This window comes from Juglans regia, chromosome 14 (assembly GCF_001411555.2).
Source record: "Juglans regia cultivar Chandler chromosome 14, Walnut 2.0, whole genome shotgun sequence".
Classification (NCBI taxonomy): domain Eukaryota; kingdom Viridiplantae; phylum Streptophyta; class Magnoliopsida; order Fagales; family Juglandaceae; genus Juglans; species Juglans regia.
In genome coordinates this window covers 5317540-5332454 of record NC_049914.1, presented here as the reverse complement: position 1 = coordinate 5332454, position 14915 = coordinate 5317540, and the positions used below count along the sequence as shown (strand labels likewise).

The following is a 14915-nucleotide window of genomic DNA, read 5'->3' as shown; positions in this document are numbered from 1 at the left end:
TGTTTTTTTTAATTGGGGCATATGAAAATTTTTGAATAAAAAAGAGTTGAAACCTACCTTTCCAAACTAGGTTTTCTATAGACGTATTGACACTTGAATCCTATCCACTAAATTAATTTGGGTTAAGCAAACCCTTGAAATGGTGTTGCTTGAAATGCTATGTGGAATGATGTTTCTCACCTTTGTATTGGAAATATTATATATATATATATGCATATGTATATATGAGAAATGATACATATACAGAAATTAATACAAAAAGTAAATCTATAAAGTGACGTGATTTCATATAATCTGTTAGATATATTTTAGGATAAAAGTAATTTTATAATCTAACGTATTATATCAAGGTGCGTCACTCTGTGAGTTTACTTTTTTGTAATTCTTTTATGCTTAAAATATTTATTTATATATATTTACATATAACCTTTTTATTAAAAAATAAATTTTCACTATCGCTTGATAAATCTATGAAATTCACGTACGTTCGATTAATGGAACAGTTTATCTTAAGACAATAAAATTTCCATTAAATAAAATAATTATCCATTTTAATATTAAAATGCATCAACAGCTCTAATTGATAATTAATTAAGTAATTATCTCGATCCGACCCATTGATGGGCTCTAAACAACATTGATCCGACCCGACTCGATATTGGCCCATTCAACCTTTCTCATGTAAAAAAAAAATATATATATATATTTTGGGTAGACGATCCACCCGTGACCCGACCCGTCTGTGAAATAGAAAAAAAAGGCCGACGCGATGACCTGTGCGCGTGTATCTCTCTCTCCGTCTCTTCGGCCTGACCTTTCCGAGTTCGCACTGATCGTAGAGAGAGAGAGAGATGCTGGAAAACCCTACACCAACTCTACAAGCAGCAGATACAACCATCAAGCGCTATGCTCCTCCTAATCAAAGGTTCCTACGATTTTAATTATTAGCATGAAATTGATTTTTAAATTTAAGATCTTTCTCTTAAATTGATTAGTTTTTGTTTCTACATTTATTTATGTGAAAAATACTCCGATTGCAGGAATCGTACTCTGAACAGGCGCAAGACGGCAGGTCATCCTTTTCTCTTCCTCTTTTTCGTATTCCCAATTTTGTCGCTTCTTTACTCAAAAAATTCTTATCGCTTATTCTTCTTTTTTTCTTTTAATTTTTATGGCATATGGTGATAACTTTTATGATGGCTCATTCATCGGGGTTAGGAAGCAGCATATTATGCAACCTAATGATCATAGAATGCCCATTTCTTAGATTTGTAAATAAAATTCAACCATCATTAACAATTCCTACTTTGTGTAGTAATGTGCATATCATGCTTTTGTTTTTCCTATCTGCATGTCTCTAGTTTCCTTTTATTTATGAATTTATCTGCTTGGTCTACGAGTTACAGTTCGCATTTTGTATTTGGGAAACCTCCATGCGTCCTGCTTTGTAATGATAATATGCATGCTTTAGAAGAATTACATTTATTTCAATGCCTTTTCTTTCTAAATATTTTATGCAATGAATGACCTGCGGATCTGATCTAGTGCTTGGATATAGTGTATTACTATTATCAGTGTAGGCATTCTACAGACTTTATATTTAGCTCAATTATTATCATTTTTTTGATCGGCAAACAAAATTTAATCGATCATGAGAATAAGGGAACAATTATTATCTTCACCTCCTTCTTTGTGGATCTGTTGGCATTGGGTTGTGATGTCCAGTCTCTGCGTATGGTTTGATGGCGATGATAAAGATTATTAGGATCTTCGGTTATAGTTATTTTTGCATGTTATATCATCCCCTTCTATGCTATCTGACAAGTTGCCTTTGGTGCCCCTTTAGGTATCATATTCTTCTTAACCTTTTCGAGGATTTAGCCTTATAGGGTAATTAGGAGTTTCTCCACACAATTCCTTCCATGAAATTGAATACATTTTTGCCATCCAATTTTGGCAGTGTTCTACATAGATCTGGTAGTGGTACATTATTTTAATTTGACAATTATTCCAAAACTTAATTAATGGCTGGCTTGGTCTCCACATGGAAATTGAATAGATTCATCCCAATCTGAAGGTACAAACCTATCAACCTGACTTAAGCCCTTGGAAACAATTAACAAGGGTGGCACTATTTATTCTTCTTCTTTGTTGTTTTTTTTAATACTTAATAAGAGCCACCACAGAAGCAAATAGCACAGACTGTTTGCATGATTTGGCAAAATGCACCATTTCAAGTTTTTAATAAACAAATATTGTCATCTTCATTCAAAATGAGACTTTATGAGACAGTAAACACGGCCTTATCTCTTATTATTTTTTTTGTTAAATCTTATTCTGATTAGTTAATTCAGGTTATTGAAAAATTATTTTGGTATAATATTCAATAAGGAAACTAACTTTAGATATTTGGAATTGGTACAATGCTCTATTAGTGTGTTTTTCGTTCAACTCTCTTTTCTTCACCAAGAAGTTGGGAAATTTATGTGTGAAGTAGTGACGTGATACACCATATGATAATGATAAAGGTAGGTTGTGTATGAGATCCCATATTGCTTGGGAAAGAGAAGTTCTTGCTCTTTATAAGGTTCTAATGGGTCTCCAATTGTATCATTGACTATTCATTTTGAAGTATAAGCCATGTGGTTTGGGTCTTCCGTTGGGGCGTTACAAATGGTATCGGAGTTTATCACAACCAGAAATGTGAGACTTGAGCTATGCCACCTACGACGGACTAGCCCGACAAGGACGTCGGGAATTTAAGGGGGGAAGATTGTGATAACCCATGTGATAAAGATAAGGGTAGGTGGTGTATGAGATCTCACATTGCTTGGGAATGAGAAGTTCTTGCCCTTTATAAGGTTCCAATGGGGCTCCAATTGTATCGTTGACTAGTTTTTTTGGAGTATAGGTCATGTGGTTTGGGTCTTCCATTGGGGTGTTATAAATGAAGCTGTGATCTCAATGAAATTCTGTATGCATTGTTAATATATTTGTATGTTAGAGGGTGGCTTACGAGATGGGACATCTATTTCTGCATTTTGTTTGGAAGCTCAATTTGCACATCTGCTGATACAAACTTTTGTATTTGATTCGATTGTATTAAAACTTTTTAGATCGGTTTGAAAGACCAAGCAATCTTCATGGAAATGATTTAGAGAAGAATCAAGTTGCCGTTTCAAGAAATCTCTCCCCCATTGATCATGGGGATTCGGTGAGCAGCAATCTTCTGAATGAAACCCCTCGTTCGGGATTAATAGCTTTAGAAGGGTGCTGTAGCAGTGAAGCTTCTCGACTCTTGAATGAACGTATGTCATTACAACAGTCTCTTAAAAGGATTATTTGTGTTAATTGATTACTTGTATGTGATTTCTCATTTCCTACCTAAAAGATCTTTATGACTGTACAGTCCCTGTAGTCTACCCTAAGATGATGTTGTTGGCCTTTGGGCCTACGACATTTTACCTCCCATAAGTGTGGATAAGAATTTTTTTCATTCACTTGAAATGCAGATGATCCATTTTGGTGCATAATGTGGGTTGTTTCGGTCATTTCACATGGCAACCTAATCCTTTGGAAAAACAATGAAAATCATTCCAATGTTTTACAAAATGCTCCAGATCCTATTTGTATGGGCTGGTTGGTGAGTCATAGGATAAGATGAAATCCTGTTAGATGTGAGTTAATTTCCAAGCAAGAAATCGAAGTGTTCCCGTAATAAACTCCCAGTCACCAATATGATGCATTGTAGGGTTGCAAACAAGCAGAGGCATGTTGGGATTGTCTTGCTCAAGCTTCGCCTATTAGGATTATATGAGCTTGAGCTTAAATCAAGTTTCTTTTGAGCTATAAAACCACTTGAATTTGCTTGACATAAATTTGTTGAGCTCAAAGGCAGCTTAGCAAGCCCACCAATTTTTTCAAAATTTTTTGGCGATATCCACTTAATGAATAAAAGGTCTTGCAATAATGACTTGCCTATGGCACAAAAGCATAGGGAATCCACTATTATTGTTGGCCTCTCATCTAAGGATAGGGAATCCACGATTGTGAGCCTAAGCCAGCTGAGCTTTTTCAATCTTGGCTTGTTTATTCTAGCCTTAATCAGGCCTTTGTTTTTTTTTGTAATTTTTGTGTTTGATGAGTTCATTTCACTCTTCCTTAGCATAAACCTGTGGTGTATTCTTCGCTTCTTTAAGAGATACATATTTACATTATGATAAAATCTCTTGGGTGTTAGATGTAAAAATTGGCATGGAAATTTTGCCCAATTAACACTTGGTGCGAGAGAGAAGCTTAAACTATTTTCTTCAGTGGTCTGTGTGAGACCGTTTTGATGTCGTCTGATATCTTGTATATCCATTATTCATGTATCTTTAAATGCAGGTTGGGCAGCTGCGTTACATCACTATAATAATCCATCAACAGATTTATCTGGTGAGTGGACCAGCTTCTACAATTTTCTTGTGCACTCCATTTTGATGGAACCTAGATTTAACTTGAGAAAATTTGAGTTGCTAGAATTAGTTCATCATTGCATAGAGTTTAATGTAACACACAATTATATATATTTAAGAGAACTGATTGGCAGTTTTCAATCACTGTTTTTTACATATAAAAAATGTTTTATATCATCAATATCTACACAGAATTTCTTAGGTTTGCTTTACATTTCTTATTGTCCACCCACCTTTCAAGAAAAGGGTTAGAAGTGTAATCGAGCTATGATGATTGGCCTATGAGCTAACCCACCCGTGGTTAGCCCAAGTGGTAAGGGCGAACTTGTGTGCATGTGCCCCACGTAACAGGTTCGATCCCCCTTGGGATCAAACTATGATTTAAGTGGGAGGCCATGGTGTTGGGTTGCTGTGCTAGTCTCCCCCGGGGTTTGGGTTCCATGGGTGAGTTCTAAGGGCTCTGCCGTGGGGTGGTTCCCCCGTCATTTAAAAAAAAAAAAAAGGCTATGAGCTTAAATTCAATTTTAATATAGACTAATGGATTTTGGCGAAGTCCAGTTAATTTAGCATAGTTCCAAAACCTAATGATGTTTAATCTCTTACCATGTTGTGACATTTGGGTGTTGGGGCTGTGAAACCATTGGACAAATGAAGGTTGAGTGGGGACTGCTCAAGATGGAATTCTATAAGTAACTTTTAAATTTTAGGTAAAATGGACTGTAAGGCAAACTCTAGAACGAATTGAGATAAATAATTGAATATGGCCAAGGATGAAGAGATCTTTGGTTGCTTGAAGCTTACACAAGCTGCAGAAATTAGGCCTAATTGCAAGCTATTAAGGAGGCTTGCATTTTGTTGCCTCCCTCACCGAATGTTTTTTCAGCTCAACTGATGCAAACCTCCTCACCAAATGTATGCTTTCAATTTCAAACTCTCGGGGACTTGAACTGATATTCCCCACCTCATTTTCAAGCTGGTTTAAAGGCCTTTTATTGTAACTTTTAGCGGATTTGAAAAAGAAGCTTGAAAAAGTTGCCTACATTGGTACTGGCTAAATGATAGATGCATGGTACTGACTTGTTTGTTGTTTGTACAGTTATCCATTCCTTCCGATATCCTTGTTACACATACTTTTATAATACCTATAAAAAAAAATGGGGTTAACAAGTTGTGATAAGGCCATATTCTCATTAAAAGAATTCACATATAAAAAATTAAGAGTGGTTTAATCTAACTATGACTGCATTGCTTTTTTGTGAATATACTGGAGGGTTTATTTACGTTTTTTAAGTTTTCATCTGTCAGAGAGACCAGTTATGTACTCGGGAAGTGCTGCATCCCCATGGGGTGGTCAATTTAAACTTCCACATCAGGTGAATATGAAAGTCCGCTCTGATCATCTCCCCCCCCTCCCCTCTCTCTCTCTCTCTCTCATATTTTGCATTGCTTATCTCCAGATAATGGCTCCACCTTCCGGTTCACAGATGGACTTCTTGGGTGAACTTCGCCGTGCTATGCGCAATGCAAATGCCAATTTTGGCAATTAGCACTCCGGAGTACATGGATCTGCATTTGTAGATTACTTTCGTAACTCAATTTCAGTATTACTTTATGGCCAAAAAACAAAAATCAGTACCACCCTCTTATCCTCTTGTTTGTGTTCATCAAAACTATGTAAGAAACTTTGTCGGCCTGTACGTGATTATGGGAAAAAGCATGTTCACCATCACACAATTAAGCATATGCTACTCATATAGGCCATATAAGTTATGTTTTTGTATGCATACAAAAAGAGCCTGCTCTCTCTCTCTCTCTATATATATATATATACACACACGTGTGTTTGTGTGTGTAGACACACAGACCGGATAACCTAGAGATTACCTATGGGTGTTTATGGAACATGTTTGTACGATGAAAGCTGACTTGGGAAGTGTGGACCGGAGATTATTACCTAAGCGACGAATGAATGTGACCACGAATCGCTCAGACACGAAAATCCCCTTCTTCAGGATATACTTCCTTACAACGTGAGTCTGATAAAAGCCATTAATTAAAGCCACCAGGAACCTAAAAACACTAAAGCCTTTGAGCCACCAGGAACCCAAAAGAAGCAGATCACAAGTATCAATTATGTGATTTGATATGTATGAACAAATTGTGTGTACCTTAAAGTGCAATTACAAAGGGTGATTAGCTTACATCTTTTTGCAATGAATATATGAAAATTGGAAGCAATTTATTAATCTTTCCACACAGGAATGATTCCTTGGGCTGCCAAACGTTTTTCAACCCAAAAGACAACGTGGTTCGCTGTGATTTTCTTCTCATCAATGAGAAAGGGCTCAACAGTGCTTGCTTCTGAGCCATAGGAGGACAGAGAAAACCCTTTTGGACCTGCATATTTTCCCAAAGCAGAGGGTAGTTGATAACTTGATGGTGGGTATTGGAATGTAAAATTGGATAACACTCAGCATTCCTTTAGTTTTTCATGGAGAAGAAGTACCTGTGAGGACTCCATTGGGGAAGAATGCCCAAAAGAAATAAGGATTGCCTTCCTTTAGAAAGGAACCTTCCAACTGTCAGTTTTAAGCAAACCCAACAAACATGAAGTTGGACACTCTTGGCTAGGGTTTAAACATGGGAATTAAGTCTTTTTTTTTTTTGGCAAAGTACAAAGGTACAAATCTTACCCTGTTATCATGGAAAGATAGTTCAAGTTCAGAAATATCATCTTGAGCTTCGAATATGGCTTTCAGTGAAGGGATGACATCTTCCTCCATCATCTGAGGAAGTGGCTTGACCGGAGCTTTTGCTGGAGGTTTGGCCTTTGCTGGAGCTTTTTTTTGGGCTGTCTTCACTTCCTTTGTTTCTGCAGTCACTAGCACAATAAATATGTAGTTTTATTAGCCCGTATATGTAACTTAGGCTTAAACCGTTGATCCAAAACGCTGTAACAATTTACCTGTAGAAGTCGATGATTCTTGCAGAGTAGAGCAGGCGATGATGTATCTGTGATGGGTTACAAATTTACATACCTTCTGCTCCAACAAAAAAAAAAAGTTGAGTTTAAAAACTTAAACTAACCTCCATGCATCTAGCCAACCACAAATATATATATATATATATGTTTTTAGAGTAATGCTACATATAGTCGTGAAATATGCAAACGCCTTGTAATCGCTTTGAAAAGAGTATAGTCTATTATTAAAAAATTATTATTTTTCATATAGGTTCCGTATTTATTTACTTTTTTCAAAGTGATTGTGCGCCGCTTACGCACTCATGATTGCAAGTATCATTCCTCATGTTTTTAAGTAGAAGAAGGTATTGGAAAGGAAGATGAACCTGGATCCCTGTTTTAGGGTAAAAATATTTAGACTTTCAACCATTATAGTGAGATTAGCAAGCTAAATGTGCCTAAATTCTAGACAAGTTGAGGTTGAGGCTAGCGGGTAGCAGTCAGAGTTCAGGCTAGCATGGAAAATCCTTCCCTTGCAACAGACTAAGTTTGGACAAGGATTTCATCTGAGCTTTACAGAAAGCTTTGCTTGACTCAACCCCTACAGATTGAGAGTCTTACATACCAGACCAAGTTAATGAAACTATTATATTATAAGACCCCACGTTTGAACTTTTCAGTCTCCCCTGTACTTTTTGAGAGAGAATCAGAGCCTAGATAACATTTTAGCATCCATCAGAATCGTGTGTACCAATTCTAGAGTTGCCGTGAAGCTCTGTAGTGTTGTGTCTTCAAATGTAACCACGAGAGATGTGCCTACAATGGAGGCTGTGCAGTATTCTGCACCCTGAATGACAATCAGCAGGCCTATAGCTAACTCTTGAAGGCAGTTGCAGCCTTGAACGACATAAGTAACACTTGAGATATATGAAGATGATCAATTGATGGTGAGTAGCTACTTCTACTCCTTATGTCGTTTAGGCCATTCTTTGTCCCCTTCCTCTAACCCCTATAGTTCTGATATCCATCAGTGAAAAACTATGTATATCGATGAGGAGATTGTATCGAGTATTTGGAGTTTCCGGTTGGAAGTATAGCACAAATTACAGAACCTTCCTCCAAGAGATTTTAGATGTTTAGCTTTAAATCTATTGGGTGATGAGTTGGATTTATTACAATTCTGAAAAAAGGGTGTTATAGGAGAGATACATACCAAAGGGAGGGTGGATAACGAGGTAAGCTTGGCATTTTGCATGAAACATGAGGAGGAGGAAGAAGAAGAAGAACATGAAGACGAAGATGGAAAGCTTGAAACTCCAATTGCTCCTCCTCCTCCTGATCTTCCCAGCATCATTGTCATTTGCATTTTCTTGGAGAGAGAGAGACAGAGAGATGATGCTATATATCCTCACTCCTTTTCTTTTTTTCCCTTCTCCTTTACTTTTTTTCTCTATCTAGTAACCAATCAATCTTTTCCCTTGCTTTGTAAGTGTCTTCATCTGAAAGGAGAAGAAAACTGTTGTAATGCTGAACATACAATAGAAGAGAGTGCAATGAAAGAGGGTCATAGGAGGAAAGGATCGATGCTTGTGATCCACATGGTGTTTGGGGCAATATGTGCCACTGATTTTTTTTTTTTCTTTCTTTCTTTCTTTTGTTGAGTAAATAAATATCGAATACATAGCGTCCAGAAATACAGTAATAATTTCTTTGTCTGTGTATGTATCTTGCAGGGGACTTTCAACCATATATATAAATGCCATGCCACCAATCAAACTCGTGAGTCACAGGTTTTGTCTTTATCTATTGAATTCATGGCTTTTTTCTACTGAATTATTTGTGTGGTTCTTTCTGTGGACAAAAGAACATTTCAGGCTTCAGCCTTTTGGTGATGTAACTGGTTCCAAGGGCCCAAGGCCCATTGTTGTGAGATCTCGGGATAGAGATGGTACATTTCGTTTGAACCTTTCTACACGTGAAGAATGTAATATTATATACAATCATAAAATATATAAGTATCGTATAATCGTTTAAAAAATATGAGAGTTATTATTAAAAAATTAATTTTTTTATATATTTTATATTTATTCATTTTTTTTAAAATAATTACGCGACATTTACCTTATTCGTATTATCATTTCTTTAAATTTTATATAGCAGGAGGTTTGGGGATGTTTGGCAACTGAAGTCCAGGGCGATTTTTATCCATTAAATTGAGGTTTGATGTTGGATTGCTGACACCTGCAGGCATCAGCATGCACAGAGCTATCCAATTACAAAAGTGTTTAGCCAGGTAGGAACTCACCTACTCCTTTTACTAGTAAAATTGGTGCAATATTGTAAGCAGGTTTATGCCGAACGTGCCATGTTAGTTAGCACTTCCCACGTCAATCATTCGTCATTAAGGCAGTATTTTCAACTTCTACCAGATAATCAACTTCTTTGATGATGATGATCAACCACTACTTTGCTCGTTCTGAACTGTTTGTACGAAAATTTCTTTGTATATGTCTGTCAAGATCGAGAGAGAGAGAGAGATCAGAGAATGAAGGCATCTTTGCTTTTCATCATCTTCATGCTCGCCATAGATATCTATGGTTTATCATCATCCCTTGTGAATTCACAAACAGAATCCTGCAGCTCAAACATAAATCTCAATGGTTCGGTGTCTTTCAACACTACTTCCCTCCATTGTCTCTCTGTTTGGGATTCTCAAGGTTTCATCCTCAGAGTAAGTACTAGTACTACATCTTAATTTCATCAATATTACCCATTTCAGCTGCTGCTAGCATAATTCTAATTAATGAAAACAATTCATCTCTGCATGGACGGACAAAACTGTACAGTTTTCGCAGACAGCATCCAACCTATGGAGTTTCGTTCTTTCGGCTCCAGACACAACCTCTTACATAGCCATGGGATTCTCGACTACCGGCGCCATGGTTGGATCCAGTGCAATCGTGGGTTGGGTCTCGTCGGACGGTGCCGGAGTGGTTAAGCAGTATCATCTGGGTGGACCTTCGCCGAGGCTTGTGGTGCCTGATCAGGGCAGCTTAAAGGTTGTCAGCAACTCAACAGCTATCATCTCCCAATCCTCGCGTCTGTACATGGCCTTCCAGTTGGAAACCGATGACGATCAGCAGCCGCAGACTCGGCTGCTGTACTCGGTCGGACCGACAGGAGCGTTTCCCTCGGCGCCAAACTATGTCTTGTCCGAGCACCAAGTGAAGGTCTCTACGTCCATAAACTATGTAACAGGTAAGCAGAACATGGTGATCACTGATCAGCCTTTTGAATACTTGAACTGTTGAACAATTTGATGATAAGCATACGATTCCAAGAACAAAAACCAGGTAGGTAGGTAGTTTAATTTGTCGTGAGTTACATCACAGAAACAAGATTTGAACACCATTGTTTATCATCTCCAAGCCCATAAACAGGAGTTCATTGGGTTGGTGAAGGATCGCTAGCCAGAGCTCAAATTCCTTTAGGTGCGTGGGGGGTTTTTTAAAAATAAATGCTAAAGATTTTATTTTTGAAATTGTGGAAAGAATATTAATGCGTTGGGTGCTCTAGGGGTTGAAGAGAATAATCAGTAATTTTCATTTTTATCAGTTTTTGAAAGTTTTATATTTGTATATACTGAATTCTTAGACCTTTTAACTCTTATTCAAATGGGCTATTTATTCTAATAAGATCATCTGAATGTGCAAGTCTCGTATAAGTCATTTGAAAATAAAAGTATTTCTAGTTCAAAAACGTATACTTTTTTTTATGATAGACTCCGTATTTTTTAAAAGAGTTTGTACGAAATTTACACATCCCGAAATTTATATCTAACGTTTCTCATAATTCAGAGTTTTATTTATCTTTCAAAAACTTAATAATTAAGTAGAGTTTATAATGGACAAAAGATTGCATAAAGTTAATTCATGTTTCCGTTGTCATAAACGTAACAGGTCAAAGTAGTTCATCGCGAGGCCCATATGTAAAGCTGAGGAGGAGCCATGGAGTACTGAATATGATAGGATGGGGCATTCTGATGATAATTGGAGCAATAGTTGCTCGTTACTTTAAGCAAAAAGACCCAACTTGGTTCTATCTTCATACCTCAATTCAATTACTCGGATTCGTGCTTGGAATTATAGGAATAGTGTGTGGATTCATCTTGAAAAATCGTCTTAATGCCCATGTCAGTACCCATACGGGTATTGGGATCTTCATTCTTGTTCTTGGCTGCCTCCAGGTGATCTGTCTCTTCACTTCAGCAATTCTATTTTTTCTTTTAAATTTAGAGGGATTAATAAATAAATGATATACGCACAACTATTTTTACGACTCTTTAGATAATCATGTTTTAAAATGAGAATATTTATATAAAGTGATATTATTTTTATAAATTATTTTATAAAAATACTCATCATTTAAAGCATAGTTATATAAAAAGTTTGTAAAATATGACTCTGTTAATAATACTTTTATAATGGTTTTGGTAGATGGAGTAGGTGACATTAGTGTCGTGACATTACCATTGTGTTGACGTGATTACACAGATAATGGCATTTTTGGCTCGACCGAACAAGGAGTCAAAACTACGCAAGTACTGGAATTGGTATCATCAGAACGTGGGGAGAATTCTAATTATTTTCACAATTGCAAACATCTTCTATGGGATCCATTTAGGTGGAGAAGGAAGGGGATGGAGTGTTGGCTATGGAGTTGTTCTTTGTGTCTTGTTCATCACTACTGTTGTTCTTGAGTTAAGATTTTGGATTAGGAAGTAAAATCCATTGTTGGGTACATATATATATAGCAGATTAAGGGTAATCACACTATTAACCACCACCATCCCCCCAAAAAAAAAACAATGATTGTCCCAATCTTCTTATTGTTTATTATTATTATTATTATTGCTATATTATTTGATATTATTTTCTCTAAATTACAGTAACATAAAGACAAATTTTATTTAAATGAATTAATTTAAAAATTTTCACGAATATTATTTGCATCTTGATCAAAAAAATGAAAAATGCCTAAGTTTTTTAAATCAAACGCTTTGTTATCCTAGATCAGAATTTGTTATACATTTTGCAAAAATAAAATATATGCAATAACGTACATTGTAACCAAATGTTAGTATTTTTTAATAAATAGTTTTTTGTAATAACATCTTTTTTAATGTCTTATAACGGTGGATTTTTTTAAATTTATTTAGGCTGCGTTTAGATGTTGAGTTGAGTTAAGTTGAATTTAGTTCTTTATAAATAATAATGAGTTGAGATGGTGAGTGAGATTTGTGGAGTCCATCTAATATTAGTTTAAATGTGTTTGGATGTTAAAATGAGTTTAGATGTATTTATGAAAAATTGAAAAAAGTTGTAAGTCCCGCATGTAACTAAGTGTTGAATTGAAAAATATTGTGGATCTCACATATAAAAAAGTTTTGAGTTAAGATGAATTTAATAATTTGAGTATTTGGATGTTAGACTTAGTTTAAAATTAAACTAAACTGAGTTGATCTCAATTGAATCTAACAACCAAATGAAACTTAGTCATTAAGGTCGGCAAGTTACAATGGATTAATTGATCATTTAAGTGTTTTTTAAATTGTTTCGATTTTTTTTACTATATTAAAAAATTTTCCCGTTTATCTCAAGAGAGAAATGCATGCCTATCATTTGTTTTTCAAACAACGTACAATGCCTGCACTATTTTAGCATTTTGGGATTGACTGCCTTTAGGGCTGTGCAAACCCTCTGCCCACTTCGAGAATGACAGTTGGAGTCGGAGTCGGAGTCGAAGTTTGGAGCTTCACAAAGCTCTGAAATAAGATGAGGTTAGCATTGTTTGATGGAAGATGCCAATACGCCTAGTGATACATTTCATTTATTAACTTTGTAGAATGTTAATTTTACCAAGTTTTTTATTCTTTTCCGAATAGTCCGAGATGTGCTAGTCATTTCTATCATTATGGTTGTCTCTAAATCGGTGTTTAGTACCGGAGGTCGAGTCTTGGATGTTTATCGGAATTCATTGTCTCTAACTACCGTCGAGACCATCGTTTATACACAGAACTGGTTAAATTCAACGCTCATTGGAGTAGATACCGTTGATGCCGATAGTTATAGACTTAAATAAGGTAACTTTATGATTTTAAATTATTATTTACATAATTTTAATATTTTCATTATTTATTTTATAATTTATACGATTTTGTAAACCTAACTGTGAACCCCATACTAATTGTAGATGACTGAGAGTCTAAGACCGACGCACCATGGAATGATTTACCATCATGCAAAACTCGTCAGAGTTAGAGGTGGAGGTGAATTCATAATATCACTTAGAGTTTTGGCTGATGGTTTAGAAGTCTATAGTTAAATGCCTAAATAAAATATAGTATATATGATCAATAAAAGTTAAAACTTCATACATGAAAATTGAAAATCACTATCAAGTATCAAGTCATCGACTCAAATGCATGGACTAACCAAGACAAATGCGAGGCATTGGCCATTGTGGCTATTTCACGTTTGAATGAAATTTATGACATTATTCAATATTTTGGTGTTGTAAATTTAAATGTATTACGATTTTTAGTTTTAAATTTAAGTTTATGGTTTGCAATTTGTAGTTTGATTTAGTTATTGTATTTAAACTTCTGTTTTTAACTTATTTTTTACAATATTTTAGATTTTTTTAATTATTTTTTTTACACTATTAAACAGGGGTTAATATTGGGCCAATCGGAGACTCGGAGCCCATATTCTTAATAGGGCAACTAGGCTTGAGTAGGGCAACTGAGCCTGAAAAAGCCCAATTGCTACTCCAATTGGAGTTTTGAGCTTCGACTTTGAGGTCCGAACTCCAATCATCCGATCAGAGTCAAAGTCGGAGCTCACCCCTAGTTGCCTTAGGAGCCCGTTTGGACAGTAAGATAAGATGAGATGAGATAGTTTTAGTCTTTTAGATGAAATTTAAAATTTGAATAAAATATTATTATAATATTATTTTTTAATATTATTATTGTTTTAAAATTTAAAAAAATTGAATTATTTATTATATTTTGTGTGAAAATTTAAAAAAATTATAATGATGATATGAAATAGTTTGATAGTATTTCTCAATCCAACCGACTCCTTACTTTTTTTTGTTATCGCTTCATTACCATTTTTTTTCAACCAACTCTAGACTTTGAATCTTCTTCAGTTTTCTAAAATCCTCTACATTGGACTAGCCGAACCATTAAAACTCAACATATAAGTTACAGTAAATTAACTCCCTAGTCATCTTTGGTTAGACACTATTCACTCACCAAAGTAATATTTTAATCATTTCCAACAACCATTATATTATCTAATTATTTTAAAGTCTATATTATCCATTTCAATTTTGATAAATAATCTGTTATTTTCTACATTATTCTATTTCATTAATAATAATTAAATTATGAAATTAAAATTAAATTATTAATTAATATATGAAGTGTATTT

The 14915-nt window shown here is 35.3% G+C and overlaps 3 protein-coding genes across 4 annotated transcripts; 2 read left to right on the top strand and 1 right to left on the bottom strand.

Moving 5' to 3' along the window:
• Positions 1-770: 770 nt before the first annotated feature.
• LOC108989168 lies at positions 771-6241 on the top strand. Its single transcript, XM_018962689.2, has 6 exons — positions 771-925; positions 1041-1072; positions 3117-3308; positions 4387-4437; positions 5763-5830; positions 5915-6241. The coding sequence occupies exons 1-6, from the start codon at positions 852-854 to the stop codon at positions 6002-6004; spliced, it is 507 nt and encodes a 168-aa protein (XP_018818234.1). The 5' UTR covers positions 771-851; the 3' UTR covers positions 6005-6241.
• A 317-nt stretch (positions 6242-6558) lies between these two features.
• LOC108989167 lies at positions 6559-9013 on the bottom strand. Of its 2 annotated transcripts, none has more exons than XM_018962687.2 (5): positions 8633-9013; positions 7423-7498; positions 7151-7329; positions 6964-7036; positions 6559-6854 (listed from the first exon to the last, which is right to left on the bottom strand). In XM_018962687.2, the coding sequence occupies exons 1-5, from the start codon at positions 8783-8785 to the stop codon at positions 6700-6702; spliced, it is 636 nt and encodes a 211-aa protein (XP_018818232.1). In that variant the 5' UTR covers positions 8786-9013; the 3' UTR covers positions 6559-6699. The 2 variants fall into 2 exon arrangements, with proteins under 2 accessions (XP_018818232.1, XP_018818231.1); XM_018962686.2 differs by having other exon boundaries at positions 7151-7338; positions 8633-9012.
• An 807-nt stretch (positions 9014-9820) lies between these two features.
• LOC108989166 (cytochrome b561 and DOMON domain-containing protein At3g07570) lies at positions 9821-12361 on the top strand. Its single transcript, XM_018962684.2, has 4 exons — positions 9821-10150; positions 10266-10677; positions 11379-11665; positions 11973-12361. Exons 1-4 carry the CDS (start codon positions 9965-9967, stop codon positions 12201-12203), a joined length of 1116 nt encoding a protein of 371 aa, XP_018818229.2. The 5' UTR covers positions 9821-9964; the 3' UTR covers positions 12204-12361.
• Positions 12362-14915: the final 2554 nt, after the last annotated feature.

Excerpts from the sequence above, each read along its gene's own strand:
- LOC108989168 (XM_018962689.2), top strand. The coding sequence starts at position 852 with ATGCTGGAAAACCCTACACCAACTCTACAAGCAGCAGATACAACCATC. Across the intron at positions 1,073-3,116 it reads GAACAGGCGCAAGACGGCAG|ATCGGTTTGAAAGACCAAGC; the intron begins GTCATCCTTTTC and ends AAAACTTTTTAG. Across the intron at positions 3,309-4,386 it reads TTCTCGACTCTTGAATGAAC|GTTGGGCAGCTGCGTTACAT; the intron begins GTATGTCATTAC and ends CTTTAAATGCAG.
- LOC108989167 (XM_018962686.2), bottom strand. The coding sequence starts at position 8,785 with ATGCAAATGACAATGATGCTGGGAAGATCAGGAGGAGGAGGAGCAATT. Across the intron at positions 7,499-8,632 it reads CGTTATCCACCCTCCCTTTG|AAGGTATGTAAATTTGTAAC; the intron begins GTATGTATCTCT and ends TTGTTGGAGCAG. Across the intron at positions 6,855-6,963 it reads CCCCAATGGAGTCCTCACAG|GTCCAAAAGGGTTTTCTCTG; the intron begins GTACTTCTTCTC and ends GAAAATATGCAG.
- LOC108989166 (XM_018962684.2), top strand. The coding sequence starts at position 9,965 with ATGAAGGCATCTTTGCTTTTCATCATCTTCATGCTCGCCATAGATATC. Across the intron at positions 10,678-11,378 it reads GTCCATAAACTATGTAACAG|GTCAAAGTAGTTCATCGCGA; the intron begins GTAAGCAGAACA and ends TAAACGTAACAG. Across the intron at positions 11,666-11,972 it reads TTGTTCTTGGCTGCCTCCAG|ATAATGGCATTTTTGGCTCG; the intron begins GTGATCTGTCTC and ends GTGATTACACAG.